Genomic DNA, 25,057 nt, shown 5'->3' with positions numbered 1-25,057 from the left:
AAAAACTCTCCTTTCTGAATGTCAGCGTTAGTGCCTGTTAGCCAAATAAATAATTTCAATCTTGAGATAGCTATACAGGTAAACCTTGGCTTACAAGCATTTGTTTAGTGACCATTTGAAATTACAATGGCACTGGAAAAAGTGACTTATGACCGGTTTTCCCATTTACAATCACTGCAGCACCATGGTCACACAATCAAAATTCAGACACTTGACAACTGGCACGTATTTATGACAGTTGCAGTGTGCTGGCATCATGTGATCACCATTTATAACCATCCCAGCTGGCTTCTGACAAGCAAAGTCAATGGGGGAAGCCAGATTCACTTAATGACTGAATGATAACAACTGCAGTGGATGGATGGACGGATGATTGAAAGATCAGACAGACAGACAGACATAGGCAGGCAGGCAGGCAGACGCAGAAATTACAGAACTACAGGATACGCTTACTTTAGTATTCCAATCTTCAGCTGTAGTCCATGTAATATATCTGTAACACCATAGACGTCGGCCAGAAGGCGATGCGTTGACACAATCTTTTTGGCATTTAAATGAGAATAATTCTCTTTTAAGAATGACAAGCCACACATGTGGCCATTATTCAACCAGTCTTTGTCACAGAGATATTTGGAACTCCATCTCTGACCTAGACAAAACATGAGAGTGACATTTTTATTGTATTACCAAAATTCCCAGAAAATTATCCTAGACCAATTATAGTCAAGAGATCACATTCCAGTAGGAAAAATGTACAAGTGGGAAGTAAGCATTTATTTAACAACCTGTTAAAAGCTGTTAAAACAATTGAAAATTCTCTGCTTATCAGGATTTAAAATACCCATAAGTCCATTCACACATTCCTGATACACTCATTCAATGTTTAAAACCCAGAGGAGTTCCCTAAATACAAAGACAGAAGCGGAGGTCACAGCAGAGTAGCACAAAGAAGCCAAGAAAAATATTCAAAAAATTGCAATCACAAATTTTGGACAAAAGAGTGCACTGTTCTACATATACAATGTAAAACATACATACACACTACACAAAACATGTACCAATTTTTGAAAAGCTTGAGAAATCTGTTCCCTTTCAAAAATAGAGACAAGTAATCTGCCACTTACAGCCATTCATTTAATGACCATCCAAAATTACGACGGTGCTGAAAAAAGTGACTTATGACCAGTTCTCACACTTATGACCCTTGCAGCATCCTTACTATCGCGTGATCTGTGTTCGGGCAACCAGCATGTATTTATTATCGCTCAGTGGCGCCCCTTTAACAGATGGGGCCGCTGCATTTTTAAAAGTCAAATATTTTCTATCTAGGACTCCAGATGGTATGAGATGGCCCCCGACCTTCGTTCCTTCCGGCGTGATCTAAAAACTTATCTATTCGAACAAGCCGGCCTGGCCTGATGGGTTTGGGGTTTTAACATTATTTTAACTAACTTACCACATTGAGCACAATCATTTAACTTTAAATCTTGTATCCTGTATTCTTATTTTTATTGCCCTGTACACCGCCCTGAGTCCTTCGGGAGAAGGGCGGTATATAAATCAAATAAATAAATAAATAAATTACAGTCAAGCTAAGAGAAGAGGAGGGGTTTTACTACTGCACATTATTCCGTTTCAGTGGCATAGTTACATATTAAAACTTTGACTAATCTCCAAATTACATTGCGAATTATAAAAACACTATCTTACTGGCACCTGTCAGAAGGATACAGTAAATAGAGGTTTATTAGGCTGGTTGGTTAGGTTTGGTTAGGTTGGTTGCACGTGAGTTGCCAAACTATTTTGTGAGTACACCGGGGAAAACAATAATAGAAGGCGGCTTAACTGTCTTAAGTCGGAGGTCCCCAAAATTGGCCCTTTTACGACTTGTGGACTTCAACTCCCAGAATTCCTCAGCTGAAGTCCACCAATCGTAAAGCGGGCATGGTTGGAGAAACCTCAGTACACCCTCAGTTCATTACAGGAGTAAGACAGTGATCTTTATACTAATATTAACATGAAATGCAAAGCTTGGAAATTTGGAAATGAGCTTGAAAAGGACTTGAAAACATGTTCTTACCAGGTGGATCCCTGCAAATGTAACAGATATATTGCTCTGGAATGCTGTCTTCCAACAATCCCATACACGCACTGTGTTGCCAGCACAGGCACTCTTCACACTGTGGGGTTGACAAAAACAAGCGGCCAAGTGAATGCTGGAGATGAAAGGCATAGTCGTGTACATTCAAATTGTGGGTTCTTACTGCCAAGTGTTCTTTTAGTACAGATACTCCACAACTTATGACCATTCGTTTAGCAATGGTTCAGAGATATGGCTACCTGGGGTAAAGAGCTTCGCGATCCTGTATTCAAACTTATGGCTAATGCACACCTTTTGTGGCCACCTGTATGCAATTGGGGTGCTTGGCAGCTGGCTTGCGTTTTTGACCGGCTGCAGAGTCCTGCGGTTGTGTCAATGTGGTTTGCAATGCTTTTCGCCAGATTTTGGCAAAAAGCATGTATTGGGGAAGCTGCATCTGACGACCACACGATTCATTTAACAACAATAATGGCTCACTTTATGACCACCATAAAAATAATCAGAAAATTGAGTTTGGTCACATGGTGGCTCAGCTTATTGAAATAGAATAGAATAGAATGGAATGGAATATATAGAATAGAATAGAATAGAATAGAATAGAATAGAATAGAATAGAATAGAATAGAATAGAATAGAATAGAATAGAATAGAATAGAATAGAATAGAATAGAATAGAATAGAATAGAATAGAATAGAATAGAATAGAATAGAAAATATGGAATGGAACGGAACGGAACGGAACAGAACAGAACAGAACGGAGTGGAATAGAATAGAATAGAATAGAATAGAATAGAATAGAATAGAATAGAATAGAATAGAATAGAATAGAATAGAATAGAATAGAATAGAATAGAATAGAATAGAATAGAATAGAATAGAAAATATGGAATGGAACGGAACGGAACAGAACAGAACAGAACGGAGTGGAATAGAATAGAATAGAATAGAATAGAATAGAATAGAATAGAATAGAATAGAATAGAATAGAATAGAATAGAATAGAATAGAATAGAATAGAAAATATGGAATGGAACGGAACGGAACGGAACAGAACAGAACAGAACGGAGTGGAATAGAATAGAATAGAATAGAATAGAATAGAATAGAATAGAATAGAATAGAATAGAATAGAATAGAATAGAATAGAATAGAATAGAATAGAATAGAATAGAATAGAATAGAATAGAATAGAATAGAATAGAATAGAATAGAAAATATGGAATGGAACGGAACGGAACAGAACAGAACAGAACGGAGTGGAATAGAATAGAATAGAATAGAATAGAATAGAATAGAATAGAATAGAATAGAATAGAATAGAATAGAATAGAATAGAATAGAATAGAATAGAATAGACTATGGAATGGAATAGAGTAGAGTAGAGTAGAGTAGAGTAGAATAGAATAGAATGGAATGGAATGGAACGGAATGGAATAGAATAAAAATAAGAATAGAATAGAATAATGTAGAATAGAATGGAATGGAATGGAATGGAATGGAATGGAATGGAATGGAATGGAATGGAATGGAATAGAATAGAATAGAATAGAATAGAATAGAATAGAATAGAATAGAATAGAATAGAATAGGAGCTGGAAGTGACTTTGGAGGTCTTCTATTCCAGCCCCTCGCTTAAGCAGGAGAACCTATACCTATACCATTTCAGACAAGTGACTGTCTAGCCTCTTAAGACTGCATCAACCTACAACTGAAATTCTGGTCCCAATCCATAAGTCGAAGACTATCTGTTGAGTGTTTATGTCTAATACAGAGTCCAAAATCTAATTAGAGTTTCTTCCTGTAGCTTCAAATAAAACAATTACTTTAAGAATCAACCACTACAGGGCTGGCCTAATCGAAGAGACAGTGCACCCTTCTTGCTTTCTGAAAACTGAAGTGTACCTTTTGTCTAGGCAGCTGCTAACAGTAAAAACACTCAGTCGGGAAACTTGTCTGATCTGATATCTGCAGATAATTTGGTAAGTAATAAATGTGGCAAAGCATGCAAGAACCATTAGAATCAACAACACAAAGGAAATAATGCAATATTTTCATTTTTTTAAAAAAGAATGCTGGGAAACTTCCGAATTTCTTACAATTATTAGTAATTCTTGGCTAATGACCATAACTCAGCCCAGCATTACGGTGATAGGTCATTAAAAGCAAGGTAACTGTGCCTGATTTAATAACTTTTGTGGTGATCATCATTAAGTAACCTCCACAGTCATTATGAGAATCCATTGTACTCAGTGGCCCTTTTTGCCAGAAATCGCAAATTAGTTCCAGTTTCTGAGGGGGAAAAAATATCATAAGTCGTAGCCGGGTGGCCACAGGATGCTGCAAATGGTCATGAATGCAGTTTGGTTGCCAAAGTGTCCAAAATGCGACCACGTGACCACGGGGAGAGAATAGCTGTCGGAACTTCAAAATGGGGTAGTAAGTCAGGGACTACCAGTGTAAGAAGCACGAATCGCTCTTTAATAGCCATGTCTTGTCAGACGATATAATGGCAATGAGTGTGTAAGACAGGGAGAAGAGCCAGAGTGAACAAATAAGATGCCGCTGAGTCCACAGAGGTAAGGGGGATGTGGCAAAAGTCTCAGAAGGGACCAACTCTAGGGTCTTGGAATGTAGAGGTCTGTCCACTGAATTGTGTCAGAAGCATCACAACGTGAAGGTGACGGGGAAGAAAAACACTTTCAAACTTGCAAGTTGATGTTAATGTAACTTTACATCCAAGTAGAATTAATCCAACTGTCTTGGACTATTTTCTAAGGCTAACGTAACGTAATTAAACCTTGCAAGTTCTGATCTTCCTGATCAACTATCTCTGGGGTCCCCAACTGTAGGCCACAGCCCACTACCTAATAGCAACCGGGCAGCATGAACGGCGAAAAGCAGGAGCCAGCACTCGCAGCCCAACTCGCGCAAGCCCGCCGCTCACACAAATGAAGCTGCGTGCATGCGCACCTGCCCCTCACACAAAACCCTCCTCTCTTCCCCCCCACTCCCACCCCCCTTTCGCCAGTCCACCAACCCGGAAAGGTTGGGGAATGCTGAACTATCTCATATTGTTATAACACTTATTACGTGTATAGATGAAAAGGTTTGGCTTCCCACACCATAGCAGTAAGGAGCAAACGAATTCATTCGTAATATTTTTGCTCTCACGGTCTGAACCGCGACTGTTTTAGCAATAACATCAGGGAACTCACTCTAATGGAGACAGACATCTTTAAGAATGCAGCTTGGGAGAAATCTGCTGGATCAATCCAGCCTAGAATTCATCCTAAAAACCACGACAGGATAAATTACTCTTGCCTAGTGACATGGGAGAGCTGGGTGAAAACTGCAACCAAAAATTTGACAGCAAACAACAAGAGTTCTCACCTGAATCATGAAGCCATTTTCCTCATCCATTTCACAGATACACCTGACTATTTCGTTCAAGGCATCCTCTTCGTCCTGGGACTCTTCAAAATTGGTCGAATCAAAATCCTGATTATATTCATCGCCACTCAACAGCAAGCTCTCGGTAGAAGAGTCATCCAAAAACTCCATGTCAGAAAGGTCTGCAATATGAGGTGGAGGGGGTTGAGTGAAGAGGTATAAAAATGTAAATAACGGCTTTACAAATTATACGTTAAATAAAAGAAGGACTAGGGATGATGTGGTGGCAGTGTTCCAATATTTGGGAGGCTGTCACAAAGAAGAAAGGGACAACCTGTTTTCAAAGCACCTGAAGGCGAGACAAGCGTCAAACCTGCAAACGATCCTGGCCACAGCCATCTTCGTTTTTTCAGTTGCCACAGCCACAGGACGAGAGAGATGTGTTCGTTTAGACCAGGGGTAGGCAACCTCGGCTCTTTTATGACTCATGGACTTCAACTCCCAGCTATGCTGACTCAGGAATTCTGGGAGTTGAAGTCCATGAGTCATAAAAGAGCCGAGATTGCCTACCTTTGGTTTAGACATAACAAATACTTTCTTGTGGGAACCGAGGTCAAGCTACCTAAGTTTTGGCGGGCTGGAGTTTCAATTAGAATGCCTGCCAAAGTAGATAATTGGGGATTGTGATTTATGACATATTATAGGAGTGGGAAGTTCAACTTGTTACTTTGTAACCTTGAGGGGAGGGAACCTTCAGCCTTGGTTCCACCTTTGACCATGCTGATACTCTGTAGCCATTAAAAGTATTCTTTGAGGAATGCAAATGCCTCAGAGTTATTATTTTCTTCTGGTCTCATCTATCGGAACCTCGACAACAAGAAGCAACGGGTGGAAACTAATCAAGGAGAGAAGCAACCTAGAACTAATGGCTTGGGTCCGGGTTTATTTATTTATTTATTTATTTAATTGTATTTATATACCGCCCTATTCCCTGAGGACTCAGGGCGGTTTACAGGGAATTAAAAATCCAAAATACAAAAATTAAGAACCAAATTAAAAAAAAATTAAATTAACCCTGTAGTCAGTTAAAAAAGAACCCCAAATTAAAAATTCCTCCTCAGTCTGGGCCCGAGAGCTCGAAGAGCCAGGTCTTCAGGCCCCGGCGGAATGATCGGAGGTCGGGGGCAGTCCTCAGCTCCACCGGCAGCTGGTTCCAGAGGGCAGGCGCTCCCACAGAGAAGGCCCTATCCCTGGGTGTCACCCGCCGGCAATCTCTCACCGGCGGAACCCTGAGCAGACCCTCCCTGTGGGAGCGCACTGGGCGAAGGGCGTTTGATGCCGGCAGCAGGTGTTCCCTCAAATAACCCGGACCCAGGCCATGTAGGGCTTTATAGGTGATAACCAGCACCTTGAATTTCACCCGGAGGGCAACCGGAAGCCAATGCAGCTCGCGGAGTAGAGGTGTTACATGGGAGTATCGGGAAACCCCCATTACAACTCGCGCGGCCGCATTCTGCACCAGTTGAAGCCTCCGAGTGGTCTTCAAGGGCAGCCCCATGTAGAGAGCGTTACAGTAGTCCAAACGGGAGGTCACAAGCGCATGAGTGACTGTGCGTAGGGCGTCTCGGTCCAAATAGGGACGCAACTGGCGCACCAGGCGAACCTGTGCAAAAGCCCCCCTGGTCACGGCTCCTATATGATCTTCAAAATTGAGCCGTGAATCCAGGAGGACGCCTAAGTTGCGAGCCCTATCAACGGGGGGCAACACCTCACCCCCCATCGTTAGAGGTGGAATAACATGGTTAACCCGAGACGCCAATATGCAGAGCCACTCAGTCTTGGCGGGATTGAGACGAAGCCTGTTTCTCCCCATCCAGACCTGAACCGCCTCCAGGCACCGGGACATCACGGAGAGGGCATCACTGGGTTGGTTTGGGGTGGAAAGAAAAAGTTGGGTATCATCAGCGTACTGGTGATACCCCACCCCAAAACCACGAATGATCTCACCCAGCGGCTTCATGTAGATGTTGAACAGGAGAGGCGAGAGAACCGACCCCTGAGGAACTCCACAAACGAGAGACCTCGGGGCGGATCTCTGCCCTCCTGTCAACACCGACTGCGAGCGGCCCTGGAGGTAGGAGGAGAACCACCGTAAAACGGTGCCTCCCACTCCCAACCCCCTGAGACGTCGCAGCAGGATACCATGGTCGATGGTATCAAAAGCCGCTGAGAGATCTAATAGGACCAGGACAGAGGAGCAGCCCCTGTCCCTAGCCCTCCAGAGATCATTCACCAGTGCGACCAATGCCGTCTCCGTGCTGTGTCCGGGCCTGAAGCCCGATTGGTACGGGTCCAGATAATCAGTTTCCTCCAGGAACATAGGGAGCTGATGCGCCACCACACTCTCAACAACCTTCGCCAGAAAGCGAAGGTTGGAGACTGGACGATAGTTGTTTAAAACAGCCGGGTCCAAAGCAGGCTTCTTGAGGAGGGGTCTCACCACCGCCTCCTTCAGGGCGGCAGGGAAGACACCCTCCTTCAAAGAAGCAGTTATTACTGCATGGAACCAGCCTCGTGTTCCCTCCCGAGCCGCATAAGCTAGCCAGGAGGGGCACGGATCCAACAAACAGGTGGTGGAGCTCAGTCTCCCCATGATCCTGTCCACATCATCAGGGGAAACAGGGTCGAACTCAGTCCAGATAACATGCTCAAGACCGCCTGATTCCTCCACATCAGACTCTGCCCAGTCAGAGTCCAGGCCGGTCCGGATCCGAGCGATTTTGTCCGCCAGATGATGACTAAACTCCTCGGCTCGTCCCTGCAAGGGATCCTCTCTCACCTCCTGACTAAGGAGGGAGCGAGTCACCCTAAACAGGGCGGCCGGGCGATTATCTGCGGATGCGACAAGGGCGGCAAAGTAGTTAGACTTCGCCGTCCTTATCGCCGCAAGATAAGACCTTATAAAGGTTCTTAACTGCAATCGGTCGGATTCGGATCGGCTGGATCTCCAACCGCTCTCTAGACCTCGTCTCCGACGCTTCATCTCCCGGAGCTCCACAGAGAACCATGGGGCCCAACGGGATCTGCGCCGAATCAGAGGTCGCATGGGTACAACGCAGTCGAGTGCCCTGGTGGCAGCCGTTTCCCAGGCCTCCACCAGAGCATCAACTGGGCTGTGGGTAAGGGTGATAGGTATCGGCCCAAGCGCCCTCTGGAACCGGTCCGGGTCCATTAGGCGCCTGGGGCGGAACCACCTGGTCGGTTCCGCCGCCCAGCGGCGGGGGATGGCATGACGGAAAACCAGCCTCAGGAGGTAATGATCTGACCATGACAGAGGGGTGATAGATGGAAAACCCCCTCCCAGATCATCCAACCACTGTCCAGACAGGAACACCAGGTCGAGAGTATGATCCCCCTCGTGAGTAGGGCCCTCAATAACCTGGGTCAGGCCCATGGCTGTCATGGAAGCCATGAACTCCCGAGCTAACTCCGACGACCCCCCCAGTGATGGCAGGTTGAAGTCACCCAGGACTATAAGCCTGGGGAACTCCACCGCCAACCCCGAGAGGGTGTCGAGCAGCCCAGGCAGGGCTGTTGCCACACAGCTGGGCGCCAGGTATGTGAGCAACAAGCCCAACTGAACCCGAGGACCACATCTCAAGAGAAGGGATTCACTCCCGGCCATCTGGACAATGGTGGCCTCCCGGGGACACAAGGTCTCCCGAATAACCACTGCCACCCCACCACCCCTGCCCTGAGCCCGTGGCTGGTGCAGCACCCGGAAACCTGGCGGGCATAACTCGGTGAGAGGCACCCCTCCCTCCGAACCCAACCAAGTTTCCGTGATGCACGCCAGATCCGCACATTCCTCCTCGATCAGATCACGGATGAGGGGAGCTTTGTTAACTACGGATCTAGCGTTAAAATAGACCAACCTGAGCTCAGGGGCCTGATCACCCTCATCCCCGGGTAAGAGGGTGCTAACCGGAGGGTCGGAGCGCGCCACCGCTCGGAGATAGCGGGGGCGTGATCCCAGATGTTGATATGGCCCTCCGCGCAAACACCTGCTGCCATTCCCTATCGCCGTGGGGATTTGAAGCCCCACCCCCACATTCTCAGAACCAGCAGCCACCTCCCCCGACCCCGTCCCGTCAGGACCTCTAACAGGACCAGACTGAGTGCCGGTTAAAGATTCCCTCCCTACCCCCCCCTCCCTCCCCCTCCCTAACTTCTTAAAATAACCGGCTAAAAATTTTATCAGGGGCCTCTTCGCATGTCTTAACTCGAGGTCCGGGTTATCTGAGGGAACACCTGCTGCCGGCATCAAGCTCCCTTCATCCCGTGTGCTCCCACAGGGAGGGCCTTCTCAGAATACCGCCGGTTAGGGAATGCCGGCGGGTTATTCCTAGGGGAAGAGCGTTCTCTGTGGGCGCGCCTGCCCTCTGGAATGATTTACCCGTGGAACTTAGGACCGCCCCCGATCTGCGTTCGTTTTGCTGGGACCTGAAAACCTGGTTTTTCGATCTATCAGGCCTGGACTGAAGGGGTTTTAGCTTTTTTAAATGTTGTTTTAATTGGGCTTAATTAATTTAATGTATTTTAATTCTATATTATTTTTATATTGTATTTTATGCTGCCCTGTAAACTGCCCTGAGTCCTTCGGGAATAGGGCGGTATAGAAATTAAATTAAATTAAATTAAGGAGAAATTTCCTGACAGTGAGAACAATTAACCAGTGGAATGGGTTGACTTCATTTTTATTTTTATTTTTTGACACAGAAAATAAAGGTGTATTGATATGTAGTGTAAAAGGGAGACTAGAAATACATAAATACCTCCCATAGAAAAGAGAATGATAATACTTGTAAGTATTAATATATCAAAACCAGACAATTATTGTTCAGTTATTCAAGCTGCTGAGAACAAGAGCACTTGGTGAATTGGTTAATCTAAGCCTTCCGGAAGAGCAACACAAGAGGCAATCTCTGAATTTCTCAGTTTGGAAATCAACCTTCTCCCCACACATATGAAGCCCACCAGGTTAAGCTTCCCCACTTCTTCTCCTCTGTTTACAATCAGCTGCAATTCCTGTCACCTCAGAAAAATAGTGATGGAGCCTGTAGTCCATTGCAGTCCAACACATTCTAGTTCCCAACTTCAGAAGTTGTGAATGCTCCAACACTGGAGGCTTTCAAGAAGAGACTGAATAGTCACCTGTTTGAAATGGTTTAGGATCTCCTGCTCGAGCAGGGGGTTGGACTAGAAGACCTCCAAGGTCCCTTCCATGTTCTGTGTTCTAATATGAGACTTCAGAATAAATAGTTTATTTCTTATATCCAAAATAGATAAGATTTATTTGGATACTTCTCCGCATGGCGAACACTATATTAACAAAAATACCTAAAGCTATTTAGGGCACTGTTCTTTCAGAAACTTTTTAAGCTGAAGCACAGAAATAACCAGAAACAGTCAAAAAGAGTTTGTCAGGAATAAGATGAATTAGCGTTTTTCCTCTAAATGGCTAGCAAAAAAAGTACAGCCACCATTAAAACAATAGTAAATCTCCACGTTAGCAGTAAACCACCCATTGTGCTCCAACCAATTAAATTAAAAAGGGGCGAGAAACGTTTTTAAAAGTTTTCATTCATAACGAAAGTGTCAAGTAAAAAAATAAAAATCCAGTATCTTGTAAAGAGCGCTGTCTGCTTATGCTGCCTGTCTGGCCTATTTTTTAAGACTAACATTTATTTATTTATTATTTATTAATTTAATTTGTATACCGCCCTTCTCCCGAAGGACTCAGGGCGGTGAACAGGGCAATACATATTAAAAGACAAAATACAAAAATTTAAAAAGATTAAACAAGATTAAGCAACATAATTAAACTTTGCTAGTTCTGGTCTTCTTGATCAATTATCTCTTATTTTTATAAATAACTCATGGTGGCAAAAATACTTAATACTCCTTCCTCCTCCTATTTTCCTCACAATAGCAACTCTGTGAGCTGGATGGATTCGGAGAGAGTGACTGGCCCAAGGTCACCCAGCTGGCTTTTACAGCCAAGACTAGAACTGCTTTTGAGTTTGGCCCAGTGGATCATCTGTAACCTGTGAGACTCATTTATTATTCTAGTCCAGGGGTCTTCAAACTTGGCCCTTTTATGACGTGTGGACTTCAAGTCCCAAAATTCCTCAGCCAGCCTGCCACGCTGGCTGAGGAATTCTGGGAGTTGAAGTCCACACGTCACAAAAGGGCCAGGTCTGAAGACCCCTGGATTAAATTAACAGGAAAATGGAATGTCAATTTGAAGAGCACCACAAAGTAAAGCAGACCTACTTTCACCGCTGAGGTCGACAGATAAAATAGCCCTCGGGTACTGATAGGACGTGCTCTTCTCGGTGGTTGTGCTGCGGAGCGTCAGCGAGCTGCCAGAAGACCTAGTGAAGGGGGAGGAGCACCTGTCGAAGTAGTCAAGAGAGCTATCCTCAAAGTCAGAGTAATCTGCAAAGGGAATCACAGGGGTGCAGGTGTAGAGGATTGTACACAGAACAAATGCAACTTTACATGTTTCAAACCTGAATGTTCAAAGGCCTGGGATATTGCATCAGTTGGCTTTGAAGTAATTTATTAAGAAAAATGTAGGGGCAGAAAGTCACTAGCTTCACACTGACTGGCAAGACAGGTTGTGAGAGGCTAACCCAGGGGTAGGCAACCTTGGCTCTTTTATGACTCGTGGACTTCAACTCCCAGAATTCCTGAGCCACCATGGCTCAGCTTGGAAACCTCTCCCTTTTCCCTCAGCGTGGCTGGCTCAGGAATTCTGGGAGTCGAAGTCCACGAGTCATAAAGCGGCCTAGGCCTAGGCCAGGGGTAGGCCACCTTGGCTCTTTTATGACTCATGGACTTCAACTCCCCGAATTCCTGAGCTAGCATGGCTCAGCTTGGAAACCTCTCCCTTTCCCCTCAGCATGGCTGGCTGAGGAATTCTGGGAGTTGGTCCACGAGTCATAAAAGAGCAAAGGTTGCCTACCCCTGCACTAGACCAAACGTGGCCCTAATCCTGGCTTTATAATGACCCAGTAAACAATTATCAGCCATAATTTGCAGTTGTACTTCCTGTCACCTCTTTCCTTTTCCTTTTCCCTCCCTCCCTCCCTCCCTCCCAATTGTATTGAAAAATAGTGACAAAATGTGTAGTGGTCCACAATCAGGACCACCATCGATTGACTGGGAGAGATTTGGATCTCCTCTTCCCTTGGGGTTGTAGCTTCCTGACTGCGCTCAAACGCAAGGGAACCCTTCTTCAGTTCTGAATAAGCTTCTTGGATGAGAAGTGAAATGTCTTCAAGCAAAAACAGAGACGCTCCGGTTGCCTTTCCAAAAAAAAAAAAAAAAGCACCTTTGGGACAACCATGAGCTGGATGACGGAGAATCTCCACAGAAAACTGCAAGGGGCGTTTTTATTTATTTATTTAAAAAGGAAGCCAAAGTGGGTTCGCGATATGGAAGCGTCATTTTGCAGACATGTCCCATCTCCTTGTCTCTGGATCCAGAGACTGTGAAAAGGAAGTTTTAATATCAGGGAAAATCTCAACCTCCGTCATACACAAAGCCTTGGTTAAATAAGAAAATGCTTTACAAATCGTGGGTAACAACTGCAGCTTAGAGTTCTGCCTTAAGCACTGTTGAAACTCGTGTGCTAAAATCACGCCAGGTCTCATCGAATCAAAGTTTAGCCTGTCTTGTGATTATGTTCAAAGAACTAACAAACGACGGAGGTCTGAATCAATTCTCATTTTTTCCCTGTTCACGGTTTTCAGATAACACAGGCCTCTGGGCCATACTAGCTGCCATCTTGTTGCTAAAAGTTGGCATTTTATAAGCTTCTTAGAATCAGAGTACATGTCAGAGAACATGGCATATGATAAATATCCTGATTTCAGGACAGAAGCACAAGGGGTTACAAGCCCCTTTACATACTGCATATCCAATCGAGTAAATTATACATTCTTTCACTCTTATAAGTGACCCCCTCCCTCAAAAAAAAAAGTCTTCATATAATAGCTGGAGAACTTAGCAAGGATGAATTGGAGCACCCACTCCTGTTCAGAGAAGAAATGTCGAAGAAAAAGCACAAGGTGGATACTGGAAGACAGGCAAAACCAGCGCTTTTTTTGTAAAAGAAAAAGCGTGCCGGAACTCACACACGTCATACAACCCGCCTTGCCTACCCTACAAGGTTCCATCCAAAAAAGGTGCTGGAACTCCGTTCTGAGCGTTCTATGACAAAAAAAGCCCTGGGTAAAACTAGTCAGCAAGTTGTACCTGAAGAGAGGCAACAGAGCACATTCTAAAGCAATGTTTAGGGTTTTTTTTTTATGAGCACCTGTTTTAAAATCTAATTCATCACCATATGAGAGCAACCACGGGGACATGTTTTGTTCATTTGTTTATAAGGTGTTACCATGCTGTTTTGATTTCTTCTTTTTCTTTTTCTTCTTCTTCTGTTTTGACTTCAGATCTTTTTCCTTCTTCTCTTTTTTCTCCTTCTCCTTCTTTTTACCTGCCATTTAAAAATGGTAAAAGTCATTTAAATGAAGGATAGTTTAAATCTAAAAGAATCCAAATCCCTTTAAAAAATCAATATCCTGCCGGGGGGGGGGGAATGAAATTGATCAAGTGGAGAAATACGTGGTAAGCAAATATTAATTTTAAGCACCGGAGGCACTGGGAAAAGAAGGGAAATTTGAAAGAACCAATTTTAAACTAGGAATTAAGATTTATAGGCCAGTAAAATATAGTAAAAAATATAGAAAAGAGCAAATGTATATATAACACTCAGCTCTAATGTGATTTGTTTTTCTCAGCATCGTGTATGTCTGCATAAGAATGTCAGAGTGAACGAACTCAATGCAAAAGACATCATTTCAATGGCATTTGGGCATCAAAAAGTACAAATCTGTTAGCTAGTAATCACATTCATTTAGCAACTGATCCAATTTTAGAATTACAAAATAATCTCAGTCCTTAAAGTTTCTCCCTTTAATAAATATGAATCAACGCCTCAAAAATATTGGAGAAACAAAACTATCAAATCATGCCCCCAATAATTAAAAACAGGGTATCGTCATTTATAAGTGATACAGATCATTTAAAAAAAAAAGATAAAAAAAGATTACCATGAAAGTTCTTAATTTTATGCTCATACCAAGTAAAGATGAGGATCTCTCTTCCAGTTTTGATTTCCTCTCAATTTTCAGTGTTCCTGTAGAGTCAAAGATGGTACAGATTTATCTAAATTTTAGCCATATTATTTCCAAAAATAAAAATTGAGTTTCTGTTCATTTTTTTTATGGAAAGATTGGTGATGATTCCTTGACCCATTAAGACATACTTTCCTGATTTGAGTTTAAACAACACGCCAAACCACAAAATATAGTGTATAAACCAAGTTGTGTGAAATCATACAGCATGTCAAGCCCAAACTATTGTTTTATATATGAACCTAACCGATATGTTTTGATTAGCTCATTCATACATCTTGGACCTGAAAGATTGGCAATGCTCATTAACCTTAGGAAAATCTACATAAAATCAAGAGCTAAAAAGATTAAAAACTGTCTATGGACTGTTACGTCCACACAGAACTGAATACAGTAGCAGGATGAAAGCTAGCTACAATAGAGTTGTCCAATCTCAACTATAATTAGAAATTAAAATAACTATCCTCTCAAACTGTTTCTGTTTCCTGGGGAATAAACAGGACATATAGAGAGAGGTTTGCAAACAAATATGCAAATACTCATCTTCTAGATAGGCGTAGAAGCAGAGACAGAAATAACAAAGAGATCCGTAGTTCCCTGTAAAGGCAAAGGCATATTTAATACGCTTGGAAAAGATTGATAAGACATTTTACCTGGGGCCACCGGAGCCACTCTGCCATCCATTCCTGCTTTGGAAAGATGGCATCTAATAATCTGGTTCTCTTCCTTCTCCTGATTGGTCTGTTTGCTATAGCGGGCAGCCTCCCCAATGAACAGGGCAGAAACATCCAAGTTACTGCTTAAGTCAAGAGGAAGACTTAGTCCATGCTTCTCAAGGGATACATGAGCAACATTGGGAACTACACAAAAGAAAGAATGCAGTATTAACAGATGGGCATTGTGTCCTAGGCGTTGTTAAGTTATACCCCTAGTGTGGCAAAGGCCTTGTTTACTAGCCAGAAGCTCTTTGTTAAAAAGACGTCTTGTGAAGGCGGCTTCATTTTAAAATGCTTGATTTCTCTCTGCTTCTGGATTAACAGGGAAATACATTACCCTCCAGTAATCAGCCTGAGTTCATTTGGGGGGGGTGCATGGATGGAGAACCCTTTGCCATGAATGACTGGAGAGAGAGAGAGAGAGGGAAGTATTTTTTTTTTCTAGAAAATTGTGAAACAACGAATCAGTTGCTAAGTGCTGTCATCTTCATCTCCGGTGGCTATTTTTTTTTTTTTTGAAGGATCTAAGGATATTCGCTGGTTGTGGTCGACCTAAAAAGAGACTTTACGACGTTCACGAAGCAGACACAACCACATGCTAACGTCTTTTAAGGGAACCATCAGGCAGTCGTTTCCAATAGTTCTCATCTACCCATAATTCACAACTTTAAAAACAAAAATAGGTGAGGGGAAGGATAAAACTAACTGGGACTAACCATGGGCGTAATAGCAACCACTACAACTTGTGTTAAAATAAGATTGTCTGAAGCAGGTTTGACCCCAAAAGCAACTAGCACTAACACATCTAATCTAGTTGGCTTATGTAATGTCTGTCTTAACTCATGAATAAAACTGCCAGTGTATCAAGGACAGAATGATACACATCCAGACCCAAAATTGTTTTAATACTTAAAAATACAATGTATGCTGAATTAATAATAAATATTTTCCTTGGAACCATAGTGCCTCCAGAAGCATTGTGCAGAGAACGTTAATCGTTCATTTTGCCGACAGACTGTAGACAGTCTAATCTCTTAGCTGTCAATAAGGATATCACTGTTATATTATTTAAATCTATATTATAGGTACGTTTAAAAATTGTTTTTCAATTACTGTTAGGTTGCATCCAGTATTTATTTTGATGAATTGCCTACAAACTGCTTTGGTATTTAGCTATAAATAACAAATTAAGACGTTAGCTGTAACCTAACGTGAGATAAATGCATGATTGTCTATAATACCTTTAAGCAAACTGGCATCCTTTTTGCATGGTATAAATCATTATCAGGAAAAATCAATAACTGGATTGCTGGCTATCAAGCTTTAGTAGTTGGTCCTTTGCTGCATAGCTGTGAACTGTTGCAACATTTAATACCTACTAAAATTTTTGACACGGTCTTGTAATCTTGTATTTGTGGGTAAGTGAAATTTATTTATGCAAATTATTCATAAGTTCTTTCCCCATAGAGACAATATGTTGTCCTCTTTCAGTACACTTCTAGAATTTGTCTATGAGGAGAAAGAAATTATGATTGTGATTAAGTTTCATCCAGGCAAAATTAAACATTACAAAATCACATTAATTTCAGTGAAAAAGTGCTTGACCCTTCTATTAAATATAATTGGACTTCACGGTTTTGGACAGACTGAAACCAATGAAGTTAATTTTCATGCATGTGCAATCATGAAAATCACTTCGGAGGTGTACCTTACAAAGCCTAATTACTGAGGCTGAGATATTTTATTATTTTAAAGGGGCATGCAGAAAATTCCATTTCAAATTGTTTGAAGTTTAAAGCATTTGCCAAATACTCCAAATAAAAAAGGGTGTTGTTTTTTCCCCCTCAATGAAAGATGGTCCATAAGGTTCCACACTAGGAACTATTTAAATGTTATCTTGGCTTTAAAACAAAAAACAATTTTTTAAAAAAAATGGAAAAAGAAGTGGAAACCATCCAAAGCAACAGTTTTAATTATGAAATGGAGTTTTTTTTTAAAAAAAAATTGCTCCGTTTCCCTATTTAATAGACTCAAATCATCCTCAGCAAAGGTTATTTACAGATTTATGTGACGTTGTATCTACTGGAGATGTAAAGATCAATGAATGTTTTCTCCTATTTTTTTCGGGATAATTTTTGTTTAGGTTAGTCATTTCTTATTCCCTACCCTGTTAAATGAAAATATTCTCTCCAAATCAATTGGATTTGTACATACTTCTGTTTGGGTCATATCCTGAGTTTTCTTTCAGTGCATGCCAATTATAAGACAGCCCAAAGAAACAACTCTTCTGATTCTTCATTTTACCATTTTTCAGGAGCAAAAAAAAAAAAGGAGGGGGGGTGTTAGCCTGCTATTTCACAAAAATAAAAACATCTCCCCTCCCAACATATTTTTTTAATCTATAGGTGAGAAAGGATTAAACCTTTGGACAAGGAAAAGTGTGCTGAACTTGGACACAAGAAAGGGAACAAAAAACAAATCTCCTTTTCCGTTGATGCTGAACGTGCTTAGCCATCTTCTAAAATGGTAGACATTTCAACTGATGCATTCCTGGATCTCATCTCAGAGAACAACTTTGGACCTTTATCTCAAACGTGGGATAACGGCTTCTTGTTAACCAGTAATGGAGAAAATAGGAGTTGGCTCGTCATAGTAGAGGAATATAGGATGGGCTACAAAAACATAGGAAAAGCTCTCCTTTTTTAGAAGGTTTCATGGTCAGCAGATCACCAATAGCTTTGCTGTTCTGTGCAGTATGAGACACTGTGCCACTGCAGAGAAGAAATTCTGCCCGACAGGAACAAAACCAAAAATCAGCCTTGAGTCAGTCACCTGGTAAAATTTGGGGGGGGGGGAATGAAGGGGAAGAGAGGAGAAATAGGAGAGAGAGGGGAGAGGAGAAGAGAGAGAAGATTCCAGGCAACAGGACAAGGAAATCTTTGCAAATTGGAAGAGCAGTTGCCTGCTTTAAATTTTCTTCTTTTCCTCAGACGCCAAAGGTACAAGAAATCTCTATGTTCTTGCGTTTTCTTTCTTTTTTTTCTGGTGAACTGAATTATAATACTGTTATAGACTCCATGACATACCTTCCTCGAAGTCCTGTTTTTCTTTCTTTCCTTTTTTTTCCCCCAAAAAAATCTACTCATGATCAACAAGCCATATTCAAACAAAACAACCACCGCCCACCAATGATGACTTCTCAATTAAGGTTATGTTTTAAAATGTCTGTGCTCACTAGTTTTATTTATCCCAGAAGAAGGAAGCTGGGAGACCAGGGTCAAATCCTCCACTTGTATTAATTCTGGGGAAATTGGCGTTTTAAGGGGCTTTAGACACCCTGCAGAATCTCCAGATTCTTGTTTGCATTTCTTGCTGCGCGACTTTCCTGAAGCCAGGCTGGAGAGAAGCAGTTCCGATTTGTGAATGTTGGCAGAACTGCTAATATCAGCTTCATATTTTTTCTGACTTTGAGGCTTAGGTGATATCTCCTGAATAAATAATAAGAAATTGATACTTTTATTGCATTTTCTTCACTGTAGCTCTTGCATTCTACTTTGATTTTTTTTTAAAAAAAAAAAGCAACTTTAGCATTTAAACATTTTTTTTTTCAGAAGGAAAGAAAAAAATTTAAATTACGCATCTTAAAACGTTTAAAAAGGGACTAGGCCAAAGGCCGTCATCCCAATCCAGTGATCTTCTCTGTGGACATCCTTCTCTTTCATTTCACAGAGAAAGAATGTTCCACACAAGCCCTCTTGTATAACACAGCAGGAGGGGGGGGAGAACGGGTATTTCTTCTGTGTCTGAAGTCAACCCTTCCATATGCAATTTATTACTTCATATTGATCTCTGGATTAGGATGCGAAGCCATACACATCTCTTCAGTTCTTAGTGACTGAGCATCATAGTTCTTCCAAACTTATTAACCTCTGACTGGGTTGACCAAATTTTGCCATGTTTCTGTATCAGGAATTTCTACAGCATTCCTTAAAAAGCACAATTAAGAGTTTGCAATTGTAAAACTCGGTTGTGTTATAAAACTATCTAGTGATGCAAATATTCTAACTTCCTGTTTGCCAGATTCAAAATCATTAAACGGGTCATTATGAAAACCCACAATTTCCCACATATGTAGTAGGTCAGTCTGAATACAAGATATGAAGAGGCTGGCAGGGTCCCTTTGTTTTTTGTTAAAAAAATATCATTGACTATATTCTGTATTTTAGCACATAATCTGGATATCACTTGTACATTTGCTGTCATAAGGACCACAAAATTTGTCAATTAAAAGCAATAACAACAAGTGTCATCTTATCAAGTCAGAAAAACAAAGCATATACTTTCAAAATGTAATGACTCTACATCGGTTTTGTTCAATACACATAATGAATCATCACATAAACATAACCTGAATTTACAAATACCAGCATTTTACATACATGTCTAGAGAGCTATTGCCCCCCCCCCCCAAGACAGCTCAAACCACTTCCATCTAGCAGAGATGAATATTGTGCCAGTAAGCCTTTCGTTCAAGCATTGGGGAAAATTCAGGACCATTGCCTTTTCATTAAAAACAGACAAGCAAACTTACATAATAAGAATCAAATTCATGACCAAAACGTGTTCTCCAGGGTGAGACTTTTGCATCAAAAGATGGATGTCAGGCACGGATGACTAGATAAATAATGCAAAACAGCCCTAGGACGTGCATGGACTATGCAAAGAAACTGCCCCAACCACAATAGGATTAGTGTCGTGCTTGATAAGACAGAATGTGGTTCTGGTTCAATGTCCTTGCTACATTCAATGTAATGGAAACATGATGTAAAGATTGGCGGAGCACACATTCCATTCAATTGCCATCCATGCTATCCCTGATCCAGTTATGCATGTACACTGAGCATCGTTTGTTCATGTAAAACAACTGGAAGGCTGTAGAACATAGCTAAAGCTTGTTAAGAAAATTGCCAGAAATTAATTAGAGCCATAGCTTGTAAATAAATGATTTTATTGTTCATCTTCACGTGTGAAAGACATCACTACAGAAACCGTTACTTTCAAAGTTACAAAAGTATTTAAAACAAGGTTTTAAAAACTTGTTCTAATAAGGTGCTTAAACCTCTTTAACAAGGACAAAATTAAACATGAGAAAGAACCTTAATGAAAATTAATTAATCTAAGCAGATATTGTTCTAAAGTAAGTACAAGGCCCGATCCTAATAACACAATTAAATAACTACTGTACCTGCAACATGTAACCTGAGGGTTTAGGTTTAAGATATTGTAAACCAGGAGGTGGGAAGAGAAATTAACAACCAGAGGAGACAATCTAAATTTCTTTTCATTGTAACTTTTTAACCATCAATGTTTAGCTGCAGACACCTTGGCATTATAAAGCCACTGTTTCCTAAAAAAATATTTATGCCTTAGAAAACAAATGTCAAATTTGCAACCCAGTCTTGGGTCCTCCCAGAATAAACCAAGATTTGGGCTGTACACACACTGGTATTAGCGAAATGTATTTTCTTTATAACCATCATTTGAAAATCCACTTAAGTTATGGTTACAACTTCAGGTTTAAAAGTAGAACCAGGTTTTTGTCTGTGCATGTATAACTTAAAAGACCGATAACTGATTCTTGGATGGAACCATTGCCATGATTGGCTGAAAGCTAAAAGAAAATGTTATATTTTTCTGACTTCTCATTAATCTATTATTTCTATCATTCAGGCAACAAATTTCTTTCCATTTCAAATTCTAATTTTTCTGTACCAATTTTCTCTATCTTTGGTTATATGTTTTCTATCAAGGGTTTGCAAATTCATATTGTAGAGGCTGTTAAATCTCTAATGTTAATAACAGTCTGTAAGTTACGAGTCCAAGAAGACCAGCCACATTTAATTTTAATTTAAAAAAGTATTGTTTTATATTACATGGCTTACAGAACGAGATCTGCAAAACTGGCATTTCAACATCCATGTGACTCCCTCCAGCCTTTTGAGCCAAGCTATTACGCGAGTTGTTGGTGATATATTTTGTTTTGAGGGTTAGTGTTTTAAATTGGGGTGTCATGATTTTTTTATTTTTGTGGTGGTTCTAATTGTTGTATGCCAACCAAAGTCACTGCTGTGAGATGGGCAGTTATACAATGGCTTAAATAAATAAAATGAATTTGTGTTGTGTGGTTCATGGAACAGTCACCGGGTTTTTAATTTAATAGATTTGAAGGCGTGCTTGGAAGCAGTACACTGTGGAATGAAATTATACCTAATTCCTTCAACCGGCATCATAACAATCCTGGCATCATGATGACTCCACTAAGGTGTTTTTGTTTTAATAATGTTGACAGGTGTATCTGGTGAAAAATATTTTATCCACTCCACCTAAAGTTTTACATGCTCTGATCTGAACTGTAGGAATTAAGATATCAGAATCAAAATCCAGTATTTGGTTAATGAACGGGGTAGCTAAACTGGGAAAAGTGCCAACAAGGGTTGTATATTTTTGAATGCTTTATAGCTTCTTAATTTCATTAGACCTTCAATTCTCTCTCTGCGGTCAATCTATCTTTAATGTTGTGCAAAAAAAAATCTAAAAGAAAGAAACTCTGGTGCAGCTACAAGTTACCAAAAACACACATTTACAACTGGAAAAATAACAACTCTTATTTTATAACTCTCCTCCAATCCCCACAGATAAACTCCTCCATTGCTTCTCCTGGTGCCGTTTGCAATATCCCTTGTCTGGCTTCTGCCAAGATCAGCCATAGCTGCAGGAGTGTGAAAAGGCACCATGGCATCAGGATCCAAATGACATGGAATAAAAATCGTCCCCAGTTGATAAGTTTGGACGTTTTACTTTTTTGAGTAAAAAGGTTTAGAAAAAGATGATAGGGACAGAAAAAAGGAAAGGGTGAAAAAATGGTATGTTAAATTTAAAAAAATGCTTGTTTTGATTTGGCTGAGCTTAAAAATGGGTATTTCGCTTGACCAAGGAAGGCCAATTCAGTAGGAAGCCGTCAGGAGAATACGAGGCTACTCTGTGCTTTGAAATATGCAGAATTGCCCTCCAAAACTACGCAGAAAATTCAATATTGCAAACGATTCTCATATAAAATTATGAGGGCAAAACTCTTAAATGTGGCCATTAAGAAAACAGTTATAACTGAATTCTAGCTTAAGAGATCAGGAAGGAGCTGTAGGATCACTTTCATGCTCCCCCTAGAGAGATTACCCAAGCAATTTAGCTGCCCAACTCAAGCTAAAATGAAAATGTTCTGCTCAAAATAAATGAAAGCCAGTTTTGTTTTGATCCAAAGGCTTGATCAATGTACCAAAAGCAACTGCATGAAAATAACAGATCTTCCTTCTAGTCTGGTGGCCTAATTTCTAAATCCAAATGGATCTGAATTAGCATATGGAGAAAGCTTGTATATTCCACAAAATGGATCTTCCTCCAAACCAGCACTGGAACAGCAAGGAAAAATGGGGGGGGGAGAACAGCTGTGAAGTGTCTTGAATAGGTATTTTTGATTCAATTATGTGGCCCAAAGTGAATCAAGCTTTTCAAAAAGGGTTCATTTCAGGAGGGGGGAAAAAGCAACGGCATAGAAATATTTTTTTCAAGGGGATTTTTTTTTTAAAAAAAATATCTATTCGTGAAACCAAAACTATGCTGAATATCACATTAACGATCCAAACTCAGGAAAAAAAATGTGAGAAAGTTTAGATCTGTCCTCCCAGGCCAAATTTGCTGACAGCTTTTTAAGTCATGTGCACCTGCTAAGCATACTGAGGGCATATTCACACGGTAGTTCAGAGCTGGTAAATTGAGAAAAAGCTAGATTCAATTCATCTGGATTTAAAGTCAAATGATTTTGCCCTTAAAGACCTCAATTTTGAACCCTGTGGCCTACGCTATCTGTCCTAATAACTATGAAGAACTCACTAGCCAAACTATAATGTTAGAAAAAGCTGTTGCAAAGCAGGTTCAGTAGAACATCTTACTACCTGCTAGAAATTTGGGGATTATAGGGGCCTAGGATTTTGTACTATTTTATTTTCAACTGTTAACTTACTAGGTTATATAAAATGAGACACTGCGATAGGTCTATCAGAATATTCTAGGAATATATTAGGAACGTAGTAAAGGGGACAGAAATAGCTCGTCCTTACTATCTGGTTGGGTAGAAAGCCTTAAACTCGTTAAGTCAGCACACTGAGAAAGAGGGGCTAATTTCTGGGAACTACTCCAATGTACTGAGAATAGCAAACGATCCTCTTAGTACACTTAACTCATCAGCCTTGTTCTTAGAAGACATAGTTATGCACTAAATGCAAGGCAGGAGAAAATCCAATGGAGCAGCAAAAATTAAAGAGAATGCAGGCATCTCTACTTTAAATGTGAAATAAAACCAAATCCCGAAGAGGTTTTTTAATGTGTTTCCTTTTTAATATTTATTTAAAAATCTAGCGCTTAATGCAAGGAGGAGGTGGTGGAGGAGGAGGGTTAGTAATATGGCTCATTGAACAGTTCCATAAACACATACAAGTTTACAACCACCAATTCTTACAACAGAAAGGAAACTTCCCTTGGAAGAAGTTCTGGTAGATGTCAAAAAACCCCTGTGTGAAAGCGCAACTTGAATTTGCATCAAGGGTCTTTTAAGTCACTTGTTGGCACAATTTCAGGTATAGTGTAACAATACTTGGGAAGAGACAACCAGTTTTTTGTTGTTGCTGTTGTTGTTGTTTTTGATTCTTGGAATGTTTTGCTAATGAAAATTAAAAAGGAAGTCCCAAAGATGCTTTTTTTAAAAAGGGCAACTGGACTTTTATTTTTTTCTTTCTCTCTCTCTCTCTCTCTAAAACATTTTGTTTCCTATCCAAGAAGCATCTTCGGTTCTTTGTGAACGGAAGGTGCTTCTTGGGTGAGAAGTTGAAATGTCTTCAAGAGAAAAAAAAACAAAAAACGAAGATGGTCCCAGTTGCCTTTTGAAAAAGTGCCTTTGGGACAACCGACCTGGATGATTGAGAATCTCCATAGACAATAAAAAGAAAGGTAACCATAAATTAAGACATCTAACTCCTCTGACCTAAGGGCAAACTGCAGAAGTCCAGCCCAGACTGAGTCTCAAACTGGCTTCTGGGTTAGGCATCCTTAGGAGCAACAGATTTACTTCCATGACTTTCATTGATGCAGAGGTATATTATACATACACATCGTTCTTTAGTGCCCTCTCGGGTTCTGCCTAGCAAGACAAATATTCACATCACAGATCTGGTATTTTTCCCATAGTACATTCCAGAACGGCCCTCGGAAAAGAATCAACTCTACAATTTCATACCTGCTCCAAGACTGGAGCTGCTTCTTTGCGGTCTTGTTTCTTTTCAGCGCCGTCAGCACTGACAGCTTTGGATGCCAACAATCCTGTACAAGAAAAAACATCATAAAAATAGGACCCTATTTGAAATAACCGCCGTGGCATTTGGTCAAGGAGGATTATGCCAGTAGATCTAAAGTACAGGGGGTTCCTGACTTACAACCGTTCATTGAGTGACCATTCAAAGTTACTACAGCACTGGGA

The 25,057-nt window shown here is 41.0% G+C and overlaps 1 protein-coding gene across 5 annotated transcripts in view; it reads right to left on the bottom strand.

Annotated features, from left to right (window-relative positions):
- The window catches only part of PHF20L1 (PHD finger protein 20 like 1), a gene marked incomplete at its 3' end in the record, with an annotated part of 71,777 nt that overhangs the window by 10,094 nt on the left and 36,626 nt on the right, over positions 1-25,057 (bottom strand). For 4 of the 5 annotated variants that reach the window (XM_081323305.1, XM_081323304.1, XM_081323306.1 and 1 more), the window contains 9 exons: positions 24,818-24,900; positions 18,707-18,959; positions 15,409-15,615; positions 14,701-14,757; positions 13,957-14,055; positions 11,829-11,993; positions 5,493-5,674; positions 2,081-2,180; positions 454-649 (listed from right to left, as the gene is read on the bottom strand). In XM_081323305.1, coding sequence (XP_081179431.1) covers positions 454-649; positions 2,081-2,180; positions 5,493-5,674; positions 11,829-11,993; positions 13,957-14,055; positions 14,701-14,757; positions 15,409-15,615; positions 18,707-18,959; positions 24,818-24,900 — 1,342 coding nt within the window. Of the gene's footprint in view, positions 1-453; positions 650-2,080; positions 2,181-5,492; positions 5,675-11,828; positions 11,994-13,956; positions 14,056-14,700; positions 14,758-15,408; positions 15,616-18,706; positions 18,960-24,811; positions 24,901-25,057 lie in introns of those variants that run through there. The other variant, XM_081323308.1, reaches the window with a different exon arrangement.

This window comes from Vipera berus, assembly GCF_964194415.1.
Source record: "Vipera berus genome assembly, chromosome: 3".
In the NCBI taxonomy this organism is placed as follows: Eukaryota; Metazoa; Chordata; class Lepidosauria; order Squamata; family Viperidae; genus Vipera; species Vipera berus.
This window is presented reverse-complemented; position numbering and strand designations above follow the sequence as displayed.